This window comes from Equus asinus, chromosome 6 (genome assembly GCF_041296235.1).
Source record: "Equus asinus isolate D_3611 breed Donkey chromosome 6, EquAss-T2T_v2, whole genome shotgun sequence".
NCBI lineage: Eukaryota > Metazoa > Chordata > Mammalia > Perissodactyla > Equidae > Equus > Equus asinus.
In genome coordinates this window covers 16,682,379-16,701,175 of record NC_091795.1, presented here as the reverse complement: position 1 = coordinate 16,701,175, position 18,797 = coordinate 16,682,379, and the positions used below count along the sequence as shown (strand labels likewise).

Genomic DNA, 18,797 nt, shown 5'->3' with positions numbered 1-18,797 from the left:
TGGCCCCAACGCCCAGTGGCCCCTACAGTCAGACTGGAACGGGCCTCACCAGCCAAGAAGACCCCCTAGGCTCCGGGGCAGTTTGCCGCTTGCTTCTCACGCTCCAGGCAGAGGGACCCTGCTCAGTGTCCTTTGCCCAGCTGCCGTGAAGACAGCCCTCCACTCCGGTTGCACAGAGCCTACCCCCAGGAAATGGCTCCTGGTGCCACTAGAAGGCTGAATAACAAGTGACATGAGCCCTGGTGTTCAGATGAAAGGGGCTGAGGGGAGCCAGGAGAACCACCACCTTCAGATCCCCCAGCCTCCGCCCACGGGCTGCTCCTAGAAGTAACTTGTAGCTCTTGCCCCCTGGGGGTGCTGGAGTGGCCTCCTTGCCAGCCAGTTCTCGGAGCTGGGCGGGTGGACAGAGGAACCCCAGGCAGGTTGTCCCATCAGCACCTGGGGACAGATGCCACCTCCTGGCTGGGTGCAAAGGGCAGAGGTGCAGAGACTTGGGCCCTGAGGCTTCGGTGGTAACTTTCAGCCCAGTGCAGTCATGGAGGGGAGGAACACTTTAGGGCCTGTCAGCAGATCTGGATTATAAATCAGTCCCGACAGGAGCTTTTGTTCTGGGTTAAAACTTGGCATCTGACAAGTGGAGCCCAGAAGAGTAGTGGAGATAGTTGGGAAAAGCAGCCCAGTTTGGATTCAGTAACAATTGGGTCTTTGCTGATATACATAAAGGCCCCTTCTCCCTCGCTGGCCAAAGCCACAATTCCCAGCTCCTTTTCACCAGAAAAAAGCTGTGGCCTTGGAGATGCCACCGATAGGGGACAAGTCAATTACCAACAGCACAGAGCTGGCACCAAAGGGAGGGAGGGAGGTGGTGTTGGGACCCCTGTCCAGGTTAGAGCCCGTGTCTAAGCACAGGTGAACTGATGCGCAAACACCCTTCCCCTTTGCTCTGTGCTTTAGACTTTGCAACCTGCCTTCACGTACACTTTCTCACTCCACCCTCATGACCACCCTTTAAAAAGTAGGTATTGTTTCTCCCATTTTATAGAGAAAAGATTAAGCAATCTGCCCAAAGTCAAGGAGATAATTAGCAAGGTCAGAATGTTAAATCAGGTCTTGGGACTCCCAATTCTGTCTTTCCACTAAGTGACAGTGTCTCCTGTCAAGTTTTAGGCCTAAAACACTGCATTTTCTGCTGTTTTTCCTCACCTTCAAGTCTTACCTCCCCCCCGCCCCTCCCAGCCCACTAGGTGTGAGGGTTACCATGCAGAGACTTGAGCTCCTGGCTCCACCTGCAAGATGGCCCCAGTGGAAAGTTTCAAAAGCTGGTTTGGTTTCACTGGCGGGGACAGTCTTCTGAACCTCAGGGCAGGCTTCTCCATTCCTGCTGACTGACGCCGGGAGCCCTTCCCTCCTAAACGCTCCTCAAAGACAAGACTGCAGCCCCTCTTCCCTCCTTTTTCTGCCTTTGCCCATTTCTGGCGGTGCACTGCCCTTTTCCACGGGTAGGTGGGCAGGGGATAAGTTTCCTGCATGACTACTTGCTCATGATTCATAGCTTTTAATAGAAACACAACTGGTAGAAAATGAGGATTCCTGGGTCTTAAATTAAGAAAAAAAAGTTACTAATACCAAAAAAAAAAAAAAAGAGGCTCACGTACCTATCAATCTCCCTGGGGCCTGTCTGGCATATTTCATGGAAGGTACCCACCATTCAGGTCTCAGGCCTTGGCAGGCCCACCTACTTGCCCCATTCGTTCAACCACTTGTACCCAACTCAAGGAGGGACAGAGAAGTACTCATTGCCTTCTGGGGTTCTCTAAGAATGCACTGGCAGCTCAGGCCAGCCCTCAGAGATGGGCCCAGGAGTCTGACTTGAAAAGCAAGGCCCCCCCTGGTCCTCCACACTGGTCATGTGTCATGGTGCCTCTCAGCTGAGCTCCTTGCCCCCCAGCTCTGAGGCAGCTTTCTGACAGGACAGAGCCCAGGGTTCATCCTGGAGCTCTCTAGTCAACATTGCCTGGCCAACTCCCAAGGGAGCCAGGAGCTGCTGACAACCCACAGAGGGGAAATGAGAAAGCCTGGGTCAGCCACCCTTCAGAGATCTTTCTGAGGGCTTGGGGACTGAGGTGAGTGGGGCCATAGGAAAAGGACTTCCTCTCTCTACTTCCTCCTAAAAGAGAGTTATCAAAGCCACCCACCTGGGAAGCCTTTCCCTTCCCAGCCCCTCCCTGCCACCATCACCAAAGGAAGCAGGAAAGCATCCGTCACCACAGCCCCGGATGCTGCTTTTCCAGAGGCTTCAACCAGGATGTCCCTCCGCCTTTCCCCAGGGGCTCAGGGATCTGGAAAGGGCAAGTGGTGAAGTCGCCAGCACCAGTGTGGAACTCTTGGCCCGGAGGAGGCTGAGTCTCTCACTGGTCCCAGACTAGTTTTAGAAGATCTGGTCAGCTCCCAGCCAGTTCCAGAGAGGGCCCATTACATGTCCCAGGGGATACTGTGTGCCCTTGGGTGACCTCGAAGTGCACACCTCTGCTCAGGTTACAGCCAGGTCTCTGGAGGGACTAAGTTGTCACCAACACCTCCTCTCTCCTTAGTATCGATTTCTCCTTGGGGATGAGCGTGTTTGGGGAGCAGGGGAGGAGGGGCAGTGAACAAGATCCAGACCTGAGTAGAAATGCTCCAGATGTCTACGCTGATGGACCGCTGGATCCCCTTCTCAGAGAAGTAGGGGCAGCTTCGAGAACTGGAAACTCCCTGTTCAGCCTCTCATGCCTCCCTACTCCCTCTCTGCCCTTGGCAGTGAGAACAAAGAAGGGAAATTTCAAAGGTGATTTCCAGGTTTCCAGAGCAAACTGAATAGCTGAGGAGTAACTGTCAGGATGTGCAGTGTCAGAAGCTGGGGCAGCCCTGAGGGAACGTGAAGGAGGCTGGCTCTCCAGAACCTCCCATTCTTATCAGAGGATCTCAGGCCCACCTGAGGCCGCTGGGGCCTCAGTGGTGCCCTGGCGAAGGAGGCCTGTGATGTAGCCAGCAACGGAAACCAGAACTCTCAGGCAAGTCACCTGGGCATCCAAGTCACCCTGGCAGAGGGTTCCACCTCTCACTTGGCAGAGGCTGGGAGGCAGGGAGACGTCCCATACGGCACCCAGCACTCTGCCATGGGCTCGTGCCTTCTGAATTATAGATGCCCCTGGCTCTGAGCATTCTGGGGACCCAGCAAGGGAGGCAGCCCCAGGAAGTGACAGGCTACATTTCAGGTCTGCAAACTGAGCCCCTAGGCCTGAAGGTCCTTTATTTGGTGGGAATCGCTCTCCTAGTTATCCCGCCTGACCCTGAGCCCTGTGGCATGAAAGTACAAAGGAGAGGGACACACACACAGAGGAAGTCACAAGCACTAGCCATGGCAAAGCTCCATTGGTGGACACTCGGGTTGAGCTGAGGAGTGGGCACAGGCTATCCTCTGCTACTTCTTGTTATCTCTTATGGCCCTGCAAAACCCCACCCCAACCCAGAAAGAGTCAGGAGGGGCCAGAGACTGGAAATGGATTCTCAGGGTTGGAGGAGTGGGCAGAGAAAGTGGATGCCAGGGATCTCCTCAGGGTACACAGGGCCCACTCACTTCCCAAGGTGGGCAGGTCAGAGACATCCAGCACCCCATCAGGGATCAGGGCCCACAACACTCATCTTGGGTAAGGCTGAGGGAAAGCAAAAGCAGTAACTGGAATTGTCTTTTGGCACCACCCCCTCTCTCCTAAATCTGGGGAGTTGATTTCAGAGCTCAACAATAAACTGAATTAAGTGTAATTACAGCCCTGATCCACCATCTCATTCTGTAGATCCTCCCTGGTGGAGGCAGCCAGTGGGGAGTGGTCCCAGACCGGGTCCAAACAAATGTTCCCCATCCCTGCTCCCTGGGTTTCTGACAGCTCTGGGGCCACAGGAGTAACCAACTGCTCTTCCTCAGGATTTACAAACAGCCCTCTGCTGCAGGGGGCGGGGCCGAAGACCCAGACACAAGGCTGGGCTGTCGGAGGTGAGAACGGCAAAGCTCAAGCAGAGATGTCAGGAAACTGGATGCTGGGCATGAGCCCTCAGGATAGGGATTGAAGGAAATCTTTTAAACCACTGACACTGAAATAAGACTTTAGTATGCACAAAGAAACTTCACATTAGTGACAGAGAGAGAGGAGGGAGGGTGGGGAGGCCCAGGGAAACCAGAGCTGCGGAGACAAAGGCCTCGGGGGAAGAGGAGACGGCTGGGAGCGGAAGCAGAGCTGAGGGTGGGCCAGGCAGAGACACAGGGACCCCTCGCCCGGCAGGGTCAGGGCAATGGGGCAGGCAGCTCTTGCTTCGTCAGACTGGTCCTCCTCTGGTGTCCATTCTTCGCTTCCTCCAGTTCCCTGGGCCCTGTTCACTTCCTGCCAGAGCCAATAGCCCTGGGCCCCCTGCCCTGCTCCATTAGATGTCTTTCCAGGGGCTGAAGTACTGGGCCTGTGGCAAGAAGGGAAACAGAAGCCGATAGCCAGGCCCGGCTGGTGCCCAGCACCCTGAGGCTCCCCAACTCTCCAGCATCCATTCATCATCCACTACCGGCCTCCTCTACGCCAGGTGCTGAGCAACGAGAGTCCTGAGGCTCACAGTGCAGGCAAGGACACGGCAAGTCCACAGGCCACTTGACCACAGCCTTGCCTGGGTTCCCTCTACTCACTGCTCGCAGGCCCAGGGCGGCGGTGTGAAAGGAAGGTGGGGCCTGCCCCCTGGCTGGACCAGGCCACGAATCACTTCTCTTTCTTTTCATGACAAACACCTTGTTTCCCACCAGAGACCAGTGTGATCTAGTTCCTTGGGGATTGAGGGTGAGGTTTGCTCCCCAGCTTTCTCAGAGACTTGTGAAATCTGAGACCCAAGCCACAGCCTGTGGCTGATGTGTCAGCCCCAAGTCAGAGGTTATAGAGGGAAGGACAGGCAGGGAGAAGTCGGTGGAAAGGCAAGTTGGAGCCACGGAGCACTGGGAGGGTGGGTGGAGAAACAGTTCTCACCAGACCCAGCTGTCTCCATCAAGGGTTGGGGGCTGGGGGAGGGGAGGGCCCCTAAGCCAGCTGGTACTGCCTGCTGGAGGGACCGAGGCCAGAAGGGAGGCTGCCAGAGTAGGGACTGGACGATGCTTAAGTCTGCAGGCCTGGAGTCAGGCTGGCTCTGTGCCTTGGTTCTGACATTTACATGCTGCGGGTGTGATGGGGCAAGCTATTTAACCTCTCAGTGACTTTGGTTAGCTTGTTCATCTGTAAAATGGGATCATAACTATACCTGCCCCATGGGGGTTATGTGGATTCATGGAGAAAAGGGTCTTCATTCAATAAATATTAGCTATGAATATTATTACCTAGAGAATCTGAGAAAATTAGGTGTGTGGAGGTTATTGCTCTAGAAATTGGAGGGACTAGGGCAGCCTGGGAGTGTTTCTCCTAGCAGAGCAGGAGGCCAGCCTCAGGGCTGCAGGACAAGCAGGCAGAGGGCGGACAGCTGGTGCCTCTGGTGTCCCTTCCTGGCACTGCTCACAACAAACTGGTACTCTGGCCCAGGCTCTTCCCTCTCCAGGATGAAGTTTTTCTTTGCATTTGCTCAGAAGTTGGCCTCTCTGTACCCCACTCACCACATCCCCACACTAGGCACTGGACTCTTGATAAGGATGATGAAGGTCCTCTGAGGCGTCTCCACCCTCCCCCACACTGCCCTCTCCACCCATCTCCCAGCCAGGAGCTCAGCAGCTGTAGTTGGGGTGGACTCGCTGTTGTTGCTGGTCAGCCGCCTGACCACTTCCCTCCCCTCCCAAGTCTGGGGGGCTTGAGGGGGGCACCACCTGGGGCTGGCAGTGGGTCAGCAGCTCCTGCCAGCGGATGTAGGTCTGGGCAGCCAGATCCTTGAGTTTGGTCCGGTGCATGGCCTGGGGGCTCTCCCGGATATGGGTGCTGATGTGGCGGTCCAACTGCATGCACAGCAGCTGCAGCTCCCCCTGCAGAGGTGAGCGAGGGGGAGGGTATGACACAGGCCAGGCACATCCATAGTCAGGGAGGAGGGAGAACAAGTCAGAGAAAAAGAGGGACACAGTTGAGTGGCTGCTCAGAAGTCAACCAGGAAAGGGAGGAGAGGTACAGGGCACCTGCCGGGGGCTCGGGTCAGTATCCCCAGGGAGCACTCTTGGGATGGTGGGGGAAGGAAGAGGCCTGGCTCCCTAGGCCTGCCTCTTTCTCAGTCTCCCATTCTTTGCAGTTCCTGACAGCAGCTGGGCTCCAGGCCAGCCGCATGGGAGACTCACCCATTGCTCTGGAGTAATGTCCTGGCAGCTGACCACCACCTCGGCCAGTGTCAGGAGGCTGTGGCACAGGTAGCAGACCTGGAGAGAGAGCACAGAGAGACAGGCTTCCCTAACTCCTTAATTTCCAGATTCCTTGTGCTCAGGCCCAGTGGGCCGAGGGCGACAGTTTCCAAAATGTTACAGGAGGGCTCTGGGCCCACTCACTCAGAGCTCTCCCTCTGATGAATGACTATCCTCCCTTCCTTCAGGAAAAGAAGAAATGTCTGCCATCCAGAAACCCACTCTGTCACCCAGCCTTGTCCTGGGGTGCCAGCAGAGAAAGCTGGTTGTGGGGAGGGGCCTGTTCACTCTGACCTCTGCTCAGTGTCAGTGGTCTCTGCTCCCTGAGGCACCCGTGCCTGTGGCCCTGTGACCGGGTGCCACTATCCTCTATGGTGGGATGTGGCCCATGGGTGCCCAGTTCACCCCTCATGGGACACCACCTGCACAGATAGATGTGCAGCCCTCTCTGCACAAGGAAACCTTGTTGACATGAGGAGGGAGGCGACGAGAGGGAGGCTGATGGAAACAGTTTGGGTTGAGCATCTGTGCACCTTACCCATCGGCTCATACCCTCACTCTTGCCGGATGGATACCCTGAGGGGTGAAAACAGGACAAGGGCCAATTCCATGTGATCAGAGAATGGTTTGATCCCAAGGTGCCCTTGGACTCTGTTGGTGCCCATTCATTTATGGGACATTCACCTGCTGTGCAGAGAAAACAAGGTACAGGGAGCACCCCAAAGACATGCGAGGCTCTAATGTGAACACAGCCTGCTCCTGGCACTCTCAACTCCTGCCTGTGGGCATGCCCCTCCCCCACTCAGAGGTGCCTGCTGCCCATCCCCTTCAGACTCCTTATGTCTAAGATGGGGCGGGTGGCAGGAAACAACCCCATCATCGTGCCCGGGGCAGATAACCAGCCCTGAGGCTGAGCTGGGATGGGAGAGGCAGGCCCGCAGGGCGCAAGCATGGTGATAACGCAGTTGGAGCTTAGAACCAGCCCAAGGCTCCCCCATCCCCCCACTTCCCCTGCCCTTACTTATCATCCTCCCCTCTTAGAGCACCAGGCAGTGCCCCAGAAACAGCGGCCGCCTCTTTGCACAGACCCAGCAGCCTCCTTAGGACAGAAGCAAGAACCATTTTTGAGGGTCCTAGACTTGGCACTATGGAATACTGTCTTCTTGAACTCAAATACCATGGTGCAAAATCCTGAGGATGGGGGCCACCTGCCCCTCCCCCAGCAGCACCTGCCCTGCCCAGAACTCAGCCTGTTCTTTAGCACAACAGCTGAGGCCCAAGATGCCCTGACCCCACTGGCTGGCCAGGTGAGCAGCACTGCACACCGCAGGCACAGAGAAGACGCAGTGGGGACAGCTGGGGGGCCCACAGGGTGTGCCTCCAGGCATGCTGCCTGGGCTGGGGAAGATGCAGCTTCTCTGAGCCAGCTCCCCCTGCCAGGTCCTGCAGCCGCCTGTGCCTGTGCCCGAGTCCCCCAGTGGGCTGGCTGGCTAGCAAGCTGCTGCTTCCCACAGGTTCCCCTTCCCCAGCCTGGCCCTGCTCTAGAGAGGGCCACAGCATTCAGAACTCCTTCCAAAGTCTGCAGTCCTGGCAATGGCTCACACCTCCCCTCATAAAGCAGGTTCAGGCCTGTGTGCCAGACACTGTACCTTGACTAAGACACAGCCACAAACACTCAGACATTACAGGGAGAAAGACACTTCAGAAAGGCAATCACTGGGTCAACAAATACTGAATCTCAGCTTCCCCATGGACCAAAAGAAGAAAGGGTCCTTCTAGGTTTTTGGGGGGTGGTGGTGGTGGAGTACAACTCAGATGGCTTCAGGGAGGAAGTGACTACGCTAAACCAGGCCTCAAAAGAACAGTGGGATTTCAGGTGAAGGTGGCCCTGTGGGGGCGGGGCTGGGGTGGAGATTACAAAACCAGACAGATCCCAGGGCTGATGCAAGAAACAGAGGCAGGGCATGCTGGGGGACTGACCGCCAGGTGGCTGGCTGGGCTGGAGCAGGGGGAAGGGAAGGGGTGCCCTGAGGACAGGGCTGGCAGCAGAGGGTCTGGACTGTGGGCCGAGGAGGCCACTCAAGGCTCTCGAGCAGGGAGGCTGGGATGTCAGGGACAGACTGGGGGCGCCTGGGAGAAGCAGGTGATAGAATCGGTTGGGATGGAATACACCAGAGGGAAAATGCAGCTCTGGCTGAGAAAGGATTATAGGACATCCTTCTTCATCTTTTTTTTTTTTTCTTTTTAAGATCGTTTCTCTACAATGTGTGTGCTTTACTCCTATAATCAGAATACAATGAAAGTTTTTAAAAATTAATTTTTAACAAGACCATGCCACTTATAACTGACTGAGTCTAGCTGTGTTTGGGGTGGGTGCAGGGCAAGGGAGCGGGACATGACCTTGACAAGCAGCAGAGCTCCCAGGACCAACACCCCTTTTTGAGAGGGTGTTGAACAAGCTGATGGTGAGGTGGCAGGAGATGCCAAAGAAAATCTCCAAGGGTGGTGGAGCTATCAGTAGGTCAGAGGATGGCTGGGAAAGGGGCCCGTCTATGGGGGTGGGTGTGAAAGCCTGGGGGGTGGGGCAGAGAGGGAAAGAAAGGGGGCGCCCTCAGACCTTTCACTTGTAGATATTCCCCAGGCTCTTCCTCTGCCTGGGGCCCAGTTGGACGCCTTTGCGTTTCAGAGGCCCCTGTGCTGTGTACAAGGCCCAGGGCTAAAACGGACCTCGGAGCCACCCTGGGATGGGTGCAGAGGCCAGTCCCGGTCCCAGGGGTGTTGGGCTCCCCGCCCCCTCACACCCCACCTTCCCCTGCAGAGTTTATCCTCCTAGGAGGGAGGCGTGGTGGGGGTGAGCCTAGGATCTGAGGAATTCCCTGGAGGAAAACTGCAGTGGAGATTTATGGGAGAAAAAGCACTAGGACTACGCGCAAGTACCGTTTCACAACTTCGTCCTCATGCTGATTCCCATAACTGAATCTGGAGGGAAAATCCCAGGAAAATGATTCTGAATGTGTTTGTTTTGGTGGGTGGGGGGCAGGAATAGGAAGAAGGAAATAGTTCTGAAGAAAAGCCCTGTTAACAACATATTATAAGCTGATTTTCCAAAGGTGGGGGGATCCCTGCCCTCTACCAGGTAGGAGAGAGGATGCATTTTTCTTTGCATGTGAGGGTGATCCCTGGAGCCAACTCCTAGGTGAAGGGAGGCCCTTTAAGGAAGGCTCTGAGCCAACTTAAGGGAATAAAGGTCCACCTGTGGTCAGAAATCATGACAAAGACAGCAGTAGTCTTACTTGGTAGTAGTTGTACTTCTGGAAAAAAGGCTTGGCCATTGGCATATGAAGTGCCCAGCCCCGCCTCCTCCCCTCACTTCCTGACACCTGCAGTCTCAGAGTGGAGGAGAGGTGACAGAGGGTCTGATCTGGTCCAGACAAAGGGACAGCGGGTTGCACAGGGCGCATGTACGGCTTCTTCTGAACCTCACCCTCGCCCCCAGCCCCTAGGCTCCTCTCCCCTGCCCTGTTTTTATGAAGGTCAGAAGCAAACATTCACAGAAACGGGGGCTCTGCAGCTAGGAGGGGGCTGAACCTGAGTCTCCTTCCTCTGAAAATCCTGGTGGATTCTGGGAGACCAGAGGCGGGCCCAGGAGTGCCAGCAGGGGTGGGCGAGAGCCGACCTGTTCCCATAGGACACAAAGTAAACAGCAAGGTGTGAGAGCTGTGTTTCCTGCTCCAGTTGCGCCGTGACCAACTCCTGAACTTAGCAAGCCTGTTCCTGTCCTGGCTGGCACCACGGAGACATGGGGCTCTGTCTTTCCTTTCAAGAACTGGCTGGGGGTTGTCAATGCCCAAGCCCCCTGCCTGCTCCCATTTCCTCCCCAGCTGGAAGTGCAAGATGGTCCTTCCACAGGCCTGAGGCCCCTTCCAAGTCCCTAGGGGCGTGTGTAGGGGGGGGAGGGGGGGAGTCAGGGCTGCTTCAGGGTTAAGGAGCAGTGCAGAGGCACTCCTTAAGCCGGGGGGGATGCTTGTCCAGCCTTCAGGATCTTGTCTGAAAAATGGGGCTTTGCCAGCTCAGGCCACCCAGTACCTCCCTCACTCGGTGTGAGCCGAGGCTGAGAAGCCTCCATGGGAAATGGGGGCAGGGAAACCTCAGTCAACTACGTGGGGAGAGGCAGAGTCTGAGGGCAAGGAACAGACGTGCCCGAACCCAATGCCGACAAGACGGGGTTGTCCCCTGCCACTGCGGCCAGCAAGGCCTGCAGCTTCCATTTTCTGGGTCTCTCCCCTGAGTTTGGCAGGCCGACTTTTCAGAGAAGTTCTGTTAGGATGCCTCCTTCTTAGCTCTAGAGCCTTAAAGCGGGCCCCGCCCTCTCCCTGGGGAAGGACGACAAGGGTGAGAGACAGGAGACAGCCAACAGGGCTTGTCACCCACTGTGTGGGGGAAGGGGGACGGGAAGGTCAATGTCTCCTTGGTCTGGTCCAGCTAGTTCTGACCCCAGGAACCACCAGCCAAGTCTTCATTTGCAGCACTTTCGTCATAAGACGAAAGGGAAAAAGGGTAGGCATTTCCCAAGAACTTCATCCTTTAGAAAATTCCCCTCTAGCTAATGCCAAGGAAGCAGGCTGTGGCCTGGGTTATTTATGCTAAAAAAGGGCAGAAAGGAGGAGGGAGAGGATCTCCCAGGAAGCCCCACGCTCTGGCCAGAACACTTTGGTTTCTCCCATCTCCGGTCACGATCAAGAATCCAGTCTTCCCCCAGGCGAGTCTTCAAACCAAGCCCTTTCCCTGCAGGCTGCCAGGCTGGGTGGGGATGGTAGATCTTGCCACTGGCAGGAGGATCCGGTGGGAGCAGGTCCAGCCAGGCTCTGGGGCAGCTGCTGTGGGGGCTGGGGAGCGGAGGAAGAACCACGGCTGACCCAGGAACAGCTGCTGAGGAGGACAGAGACTGACCCAGAGGACACGGCCCTCCCAGCCAGGCTGCTGGGGCCCAGGGGCGCACTCTGCAGGTGTCCCCAGCTCCCACTCAGGAAGCTGGCCTTGGATCCTACTGGTCCTGGGTTCCCTGACTGGAATGTCAGGACCCCAGAGCAGCTCCTTTGGTTTCACCTCTCCTTGCCCACAGGCTCTGGGTGGTGGCTGCCCCAGGGACCTGAGTTCAGTCACCATCTGGCTGGGTTGCTCTCAGCCCCATCTAGAGTCTGGAGGTACAGCCTAGCCTGACAATTGACCCCAGGAGGAGAATTCTGCCATGGGTCCCATCACTGCCATGTGTGGGTCCTCTCAGGGGGCCTGTTCCTCTGAGACACTTAGCTACATGCACATGTGCTGGAGGTCAACTCTAGAACCAATGGAGTCCAGGAAAGACTGAAGCTGAGCTGGTCCACCTTGACATACTTCAGACTGGATGCTAGAGCTGGCCCCGATGAATCCTTTTTCTTTCTTTCTTTCCTTCTTCTTTTAATTAAACATAAACCCATAGCACCACTTCACAGTGCCCTGACCCAGTGGGACTGGCAGAGAGGGCCTGGTGAGCCCCGCTATCAGCAGATAGAGCTGAGCTTGGTGAGGTCCCCTGACAGCATGCCCATCTCCAAGAAGGCTTAGGTCTGAAGCAGACATGTGTACTCTCTCTCTTTAGCTGGACAAGCTCCCCATGCATGCGTGTGGGTGCATGCGTGTGTGTGTTTCCTAAAGGGGATGTCACACTGTGACATCCCCCTGCATTGCACAACAAGAGCCCAAGGGGAGGCAGGACAGGGAAGGAGAGGGTAGGCTGCTCCTGGGTCCCAAGCCTGAGCCCCAAGGGCATGGTCTAGGTACTCCACCACAGGCAGGGCAAGTAGCAACCAAAATCAGCAGGGATGAGTAATCCTGAGGTAGGGCTACTTGCGGGCCAAGACCAAGAGCCTCAGCCTGGTGAGAGAGCTGAAGCTTGCCTGGCTAGGTGTCCACCAGAACACACGATGAGAGGGGACGCATTTTCCTAGGTGAACCCTGCCTGGACCCGTCCTGAGTGTGGCACCTGCCATCATCTCTGGGCACTATTTCTTCCTTGCCCCCATGAGCAAACTGCATGACCTACTTCCCTTGCCCATGCGGGCCCTGCTCCAAGGTTCCACTCCCTGAGCTTGGCTGGGGTAGGCACTAAAGCAGGAAGCAGAGGGCTGTGCCCAAAGGAAAGCTGGGTCTGGAAGTGACTCCAACCAGGACAGGTCATCAGCCATAAGTCCTAGTAAGGAGGAAATGACGAGGACCTACGACTGCTCACTAGGAAATGAGGCGTGACCCAGCACCTCTTCCTGCCCAGGGTTCCTGAAGGCACAGGGCAGAGAGATCATGGGGCAGAGCGGTCAGGGAGCAGATGCCACAGGGGGGGCCTGTCAGACTCAGCCCTGGGTTTGTGAGGCCGGACCCTCCATTCTGTAAATGAAAGTGCCTGCCTGGATGCAGGGGTGGGTGGAGCCCTAAACATGGAGCCGAGATGAGGCCAGCTAAGGGTGATGGGAGACAGGCTGGCAGCATCTGGACAGAAACAGGACTTCTGGCTCAGGCGCTGGGAACAGCCACTGCCTGGAAAGTGGCTCTCAGGGCCCCTGCTGGGTGAAGAGGCGGGACGTCTCTGCCAAGGCTGCTGGAGGACCTCGGGGCTCCAGCTTGTGTCCACCTCTTCAGATTCCTCAGAAGATGAGCCCCTCACCTACACTTCTAGCTGCCCAGAGAAAGTGAGTTCAGAGACCTGAGATCTGGAACTCACTCACAAGAGACAGAAGGATTCTCTTTTAAGCTCTAACCCGAATTTGGGATTATACCCCGAGCAGCCCTGGCCCCTGCTATTGCTACTGGGCATACGACGGGACAAGTAGGCCACAGCACAGTGGGGCCGAGGTGGGAAAGAGATGGAGTTGGGACAAAAGCAGGAAGGCTGTGGGCTTTCTGTTCCTGTGGATCTGCTGCAGGGAGGTTATCTCAGAGCATCTGACCCATTCCCATGTCTGCTGCTGGGAGGAACCAAGGGGCTGTAGGCAAACCCTTGGACAGTGCTCCCACCCAGCCCACCCTTCCTTTCTGGCTTCCTGCTGGCCCTGGGGGGTGGGGAAGATGACAGGAGGGGACTGGCTGGCTCTTCCTGCTCCTCCAGCTGGGACTAGAGACCCTGACCCTGGGGGGATGTAGACCGGAAACTCAGCTCTGCTGGTTGTCCAGAGAGGGACGAGATTCTCGGTGTATATGTTTGAGAATCTACAACTGGGTGTGCATGTGCACATCAGGACATGGGTGTCAGTGCTGGAGGAGCCACTGAAACCAGCCAGGAGCTTGGCACGGGCATCTCCAGGGGCTCAGCACAGAGCAGAGGCTTCCTCAAAAGCCATTTCCTCAAAAGCAATGGCTTCCTCCCTTCTCTTTCTTATCTTACTTGCTGAATTGTCTCCTGGCATGGTGGCATGGCTGGAGCCTGGGAGACACTGCCCTTCTTACACTTCCCACGGATATCAGAGTGTAGGGCCACTGCCATGGCTGAGGACCAGGGGTATGCCCTGGACGTCTAAGGTTTCCAGGTGCCCAGGATCCTGCCCCCTCCTTTGTCAGGGTGTCCCAGCCTTCTGTCACCTAAACTCAGGCCATGTTGTTCCACAGTGGTGACTTCAGCTCTGACTCCAGGGGAAGACATATGACCTAGGCTAGCCAATCACTGTGTGCCTGGCTATGCGACTGGCTTAGGGATGAGCACATGACCCAAGCCAAGCCAATGAGACTCAACTCTAGGACTCTGGTTAGGACTCTAAAACAGCAGCTCTCCCTGGCTCCCTGGTTAGGGTTGCTAAGGAAAGGATGTAAGCCCAGAGTTTCTCAGAACCGGCAGGGAAAGACTGTGTGGGAATGCACCAAGGGGCAGAGCCGAGAGATGCAGAGAGCAACACTGAGGCTTCATGATATAGCTTGGCCCCTGGTCCAGCAGAGCCTAACAAACTGTCCCAGGGCCTTTCAGATGCGGATTTGTGTTTCCATCACTGCAGAGTCCTGGCACAGAAAGGGAAGAAGGGTCAGAAAAGGTGGTGGTCTGCCTGGCAACTGCTCTTCCAGACTAAGGACAGCAAGTGAGGGACCTCACACTCTCTTCCTAGTCCCCAGCAGGGGCCTGGCAGAGCTGAGCCCAAGCCACTCAGACGCAGCTCTTTGAAGGCACTGCTCTTCCACCCACACTCAGGGCTGGGAGAAGAGGCAGAGTCGGGGGGGCTGGGTACAGGGGAGGTGGGGAAGGGTAAGGCATTTCGATGGGAGTCTGGGGGATGTGGTTGAGATGGACTCTGGACCCGGTCTTTGAAGACAACTCTGTTTAGGTGTGTGAAGCAACATGTGGACAAGCCACAAGTTGGGGTGAACAGACGGGAATCCAAAGATAGGAGAGACAGGCCAGGCATTGCCAGGAAGGAGGAACAGCAGGAGTACAGTCACGGGCCTGAGAATGGAGGGTTTCTGGGAAAGACTTCCACTGCTCAGAATCAAATGGTGTGGCTGGATTTGCAGGAGAAAAGCCACATGGACGAAGTAGGGCCAGCTGATGAGGCCGTGGACGGCAGGGTTCTAATACGATGGGACAGGCACTAGAGATCACTTTTTCCTAAGTAAGGATGGGAAGAAGACAGTCACAGAGCTGTCCAGGAGGACTTGAAGGACAAAGAGGCCCAGGTAGGGTGTTAGGTGAAAAGTAACTGAGTCCCCCGTATGGGGTAAGGACTGTACCTAGGGGAGGGACCCCTGCAGGGCCCTGAAGAGGACTCGACCTGGGGGTGGGGGTGGGCAGAGAGCAAGCACAGAAACTGCTGAGGACTCAAGCTAGTGAGCTAGCTTGGCTTGAACCAAAGCTGACTGAAGAATCCATGCTGTCCCCCCAGCTTCACTCGGTCACTTCAAGCCCTGATCAGACACCTGCAAAGAAGCCAGAATTCCTGAGACCCAAACAAAGCTGGCCTGGGCCTGGGCCTGCCTGTCCTTCAGAAGCTCACAGATACCATTCTGAAGAGGCTCAGCGGCCACTTAGGTGGATGTGACATGCGGCTGGTCACAGGTCTCCCCTTAGGGTCAGCTTCCTGTCATCTCTTTGAGGTTTATTTCAAAAGATGTCTCGTGTTCCTCATTTTGGAGGAAGTCAGGAGGAACCTACCACAGACTAGTCAAGGGAGGGACTCAGGAGCCCTGAATATCCATTTTCTGTTCCCCAAACCAGTCAGTTTCCTTGTAACATTCCTAATCTCAGCCTGACCAAGGTCATCAGCCCTGCGGGGCTTGGCTCTCCCTAAGGTGCAGGGTGAGGGGCAGGAAGGAAAGCACTTGTAGGGGAGAAGGCAGAAAGTGGAGGGGGGAGGGAGAGGTTCTTGCTCTACCTGTCCTTCTGGGTGACATAGGGCAAGGGGCCTGGGCTCAAGCCAAGCCTGAGGAAGTCCACCTCCCCTTGCTAGTGTTTAGTGCCAGCAGGAGGTGCAGAGGCAAGCACAGAGCCACCAAGGGCAGCAGCACCCTCCCTGCCTTCTCCCCACAACCTCCCAAACCACACCCCAGTCACTTAAGGCAGCTCTTGGCAGGGTCACCCAACACAGGGATAGGCCAGCTGTAGTTGCAGTAGCTGGAGCAAAAGTGGTAAAACTTGTTTGTTAACTCTAGTAACACATGGGCACACTACAAAGAGATACAGGAGATGCACACAACACACACTCACATACACATACACACGGACACACAGATACACAAACAAGTGGCCGGCCCACGCCCTCTGCAGACAATGTGCAGAGACCCCAGGAGTGAGCTCAAAGGAGTCTGTGCAGCATGGTGGCCTTGACCTCACAGCATCACCCAAGCTCGAGCACATGCCCAGCCCCACAAAATCAACTCTTTACACACGCACTTCTATAAACAAGCCACCCCAAGCCTCGTGAGCACAGAGATGGACTGTAGGCATTGTGCATGGTGAGGAAGCTGACAGGAGCCACCTGTAGTCAGCCAGGCTCCGGCTGGGTGGTGTGGCCTCTCAGAGCTGGTCCCGGGGAGACGGGGACCATTGCAGATGCAGAGCCCTCACTGGCCCCAGGCCGTCCATCCCATGAGGACACTCACCGGGCTGTGAGGTGGACGTGCCCAGGGAGCCAGCTCCTAGGGCCTCAACGCAGCCCCAATTCTGGGACTCCCCACTATGTGGACCTTCATTTTCTTTCCACACAATGAGAGACAGTAAACTTCCTCAAAGTTCCCAAATTCAACCAAACTCGGGAAAAACTTCCACCTCACCATAAAGATTCTGATTCTGTATACCTTCCAAATCCTTAGGGGAAAAAACAAAACCAAAAAATCCCTTCACTATAGCATCCATGCAGCAAAGGGCCAGAGGGAAAGCAAGAAACAGCAGGAAAGTGTGGTGAGTAGAAGACAACACATGACAAGCTTTGACAAGACCGAAAGGGCAGTCACTTCCATGAAGCGAATGGGCCAGACCCTGAGACTGGGCAGAACGCAACCAGACAAGATCTGGCCAGATACGGTTTACACAAGTTACTAAAAGGAAATGGGAAGCCCAGGAAGCCCCTGGTTCTGGGTCAGAAGGCTGAGTTGGCAGCTTCGGGGAGACAGAAGCCCATTCAGTGCAGTTACGCGTCTGTCTGTCTGCACCAGGGCCCAAAGGACAGTGTCACACACGGAGGCCTGGAGTGGCGCAGGGCTCCTGCAGAACTGGGATCCGTGGGCAGAGGGAAGCACATGGAGGCCAACTCTCAGAGGATCCTCCTGCATGGAGTCATCCTCTCCTGCCTTCCACAGATACACAGGGCACCCCCGCCTCTCACGGGTCTGTCTCAGACCTCCGAAAATCTGTCTGACCTACATGTTTATTCTCCTCTTGGAGAACCCCTCTCAAACCAGGCAAGCACAGGGCCACCAAGAACCACTAGGAGGCTGAGCAACCGTTTCTTTACCCACAAGCACTTTAAGCTGCTGGAGGTGTTCTAATCATCCTGGTGAGAAGCAGGACTCTTCTCCTGCACACAAGCTCTGCAGAGACTTGCTGGGACACTCTGTGACTCTGACTCTGCCAGGACAAACAGCCGGCACAGGAACCCTGCCCCGGCCTCCTCTCCAGCCTCCCACCTGTACCCACTAGCCGGCCGGTGACCGTAGTGCTGCAGCAGGAGCGTGTGGCTTCCTTTGCTGTACCTGGTGGTTCGCTTTCCTAGGCAGGAATCTCATGAGCTCATAGTTACAAACAACGTGCTCTGATTGGGTCTCACGTAGGCAGGTGACACTTCTGAAGTCAAGGGCCTCCAGTGGGAGAACCCAGGCTATAAACTCTTGGAGCAGTAATGAAACACGGACAGTAAGAAACAAGGGGGCTGACACGCAGAGGCTGGTCAGGGGTGTGCAGACAGACAGAGGTTTCCAGAAGGGGGCAGGATGGCCAGAGTGGGGTGGAAGAAGAGAGGGAGAGAGGAATTAAAAGTGCATTCATTCATTCATTCACTCATCTAGTGCCAAAAATACCATGCCATGCTGAGAGACACCAGCTGTGCCCACAGTCTAGCTGGGGAGGCAGACAAGGAAAGGGACAACTGCAAAGGTAAGAGATCAGTGAGGAGAGGGAGTCATGTCTTGGGCACCAGAAAGCAGCTCTCCCAGCCTCCTGGGAAGGCAGGACAGGGAGGGAAAGAAGGCTGGGAGCTTCCCAGGGGAGGGAGGAGACTGGACCAGGCAGAGAGGAGGTGGGGAGACCATGGGGAGCAGAGCCTGGCAGAAGTGTTGATCTGCAGGGCTGGAGGAGGGCTGTGACCCAGCAGTCGGGCAGGAAATCTCCCAGACAGGAGTGAGCAGGGCCTGGGGGATGGGGCTCGACACTGCGCCCCAAGGGCTGGGAAAGGGCCCATCCCCATTTCCTCCAGGCTTGGTCACCTCGGGCCAACTTCACTCTGGCCTTAGTTTCCCCACTGCATCTCAAGGAGAAAGAAGGCAGACTTTAAGCTCTGGGGATAAAAGGCCCAGCCACAGCCCAGACCACCACTCCCTGTAAAACAGGGTGGATGACGCCGCTGCTCTTTTTGGCTGGTGAATAGCCTGATCATCTTTGAAGATGAAACATGCTCGGGCCTAATGAGGAGTCAGTCGGCTGAGGTGGGAGTGAGGCTGGGCTGTGGGAGCCCAGCCACCTGCCCCACCTGGCCCCTTCCGGTCAGAACAGTACCTGGCCCAGGGAAACAGAACAATTCACATTTCTGTGCAGACCACCCGTGCCCACCACCAGGACCAATCCCAGGTGGGCCTGAGCTGCAGCAAAAGCATGTGAGAGCTGCCTTGGCCTCATAGGCCCCTTCCACTGCCCTGGACCAGCAAACCCAGCACTTTCGGGGCACCCTGCTGAGACACGCTGGCCTCTTCATGTTTCCAGGCC

General features: G+C 56.1%; 1 protein-coding gene across 4 annotated transcripts in view; it reads right to left on the bottom strand.

Moving 5' to 3' along the window:
* Positions 1–4,117: 4,117 nt before the first annotated feature.
* FAM178B (family with sequence similarity 178 member B) overlaps positions 4,118–18,797 on the bottom strand; it is an 86,305-nt gene continuing 71,625 nt past the window's right edge. For 3 of the 4 annotated variants that reach the window (XM_070511665.1, XM_014859149.3, XM_044772918.2), the window contains 3 exons: positions 6,314–6,391; positions 5,858–6,010; positions 4,125–4,488 (listed from right to left, as the gene is read on the bottom strand). In XM_070511665.1, the coding sequence (XP_070367766.1) occupies positions 4,456–4,488; positions 5,858–6,010; positions 6,314–6,391 (264 nt within the window). In that variant the 3' untranslated portion in view covers positions 4,125–4,455. Of the gene's footprint in view, positions 4,489–5,857; positions 6,011–6,313; positions 6,392–18,797 lie in introns of all 4 variants that reach the window. The other variant, XM_070511666.1, reaches the window with a different exon arrangement.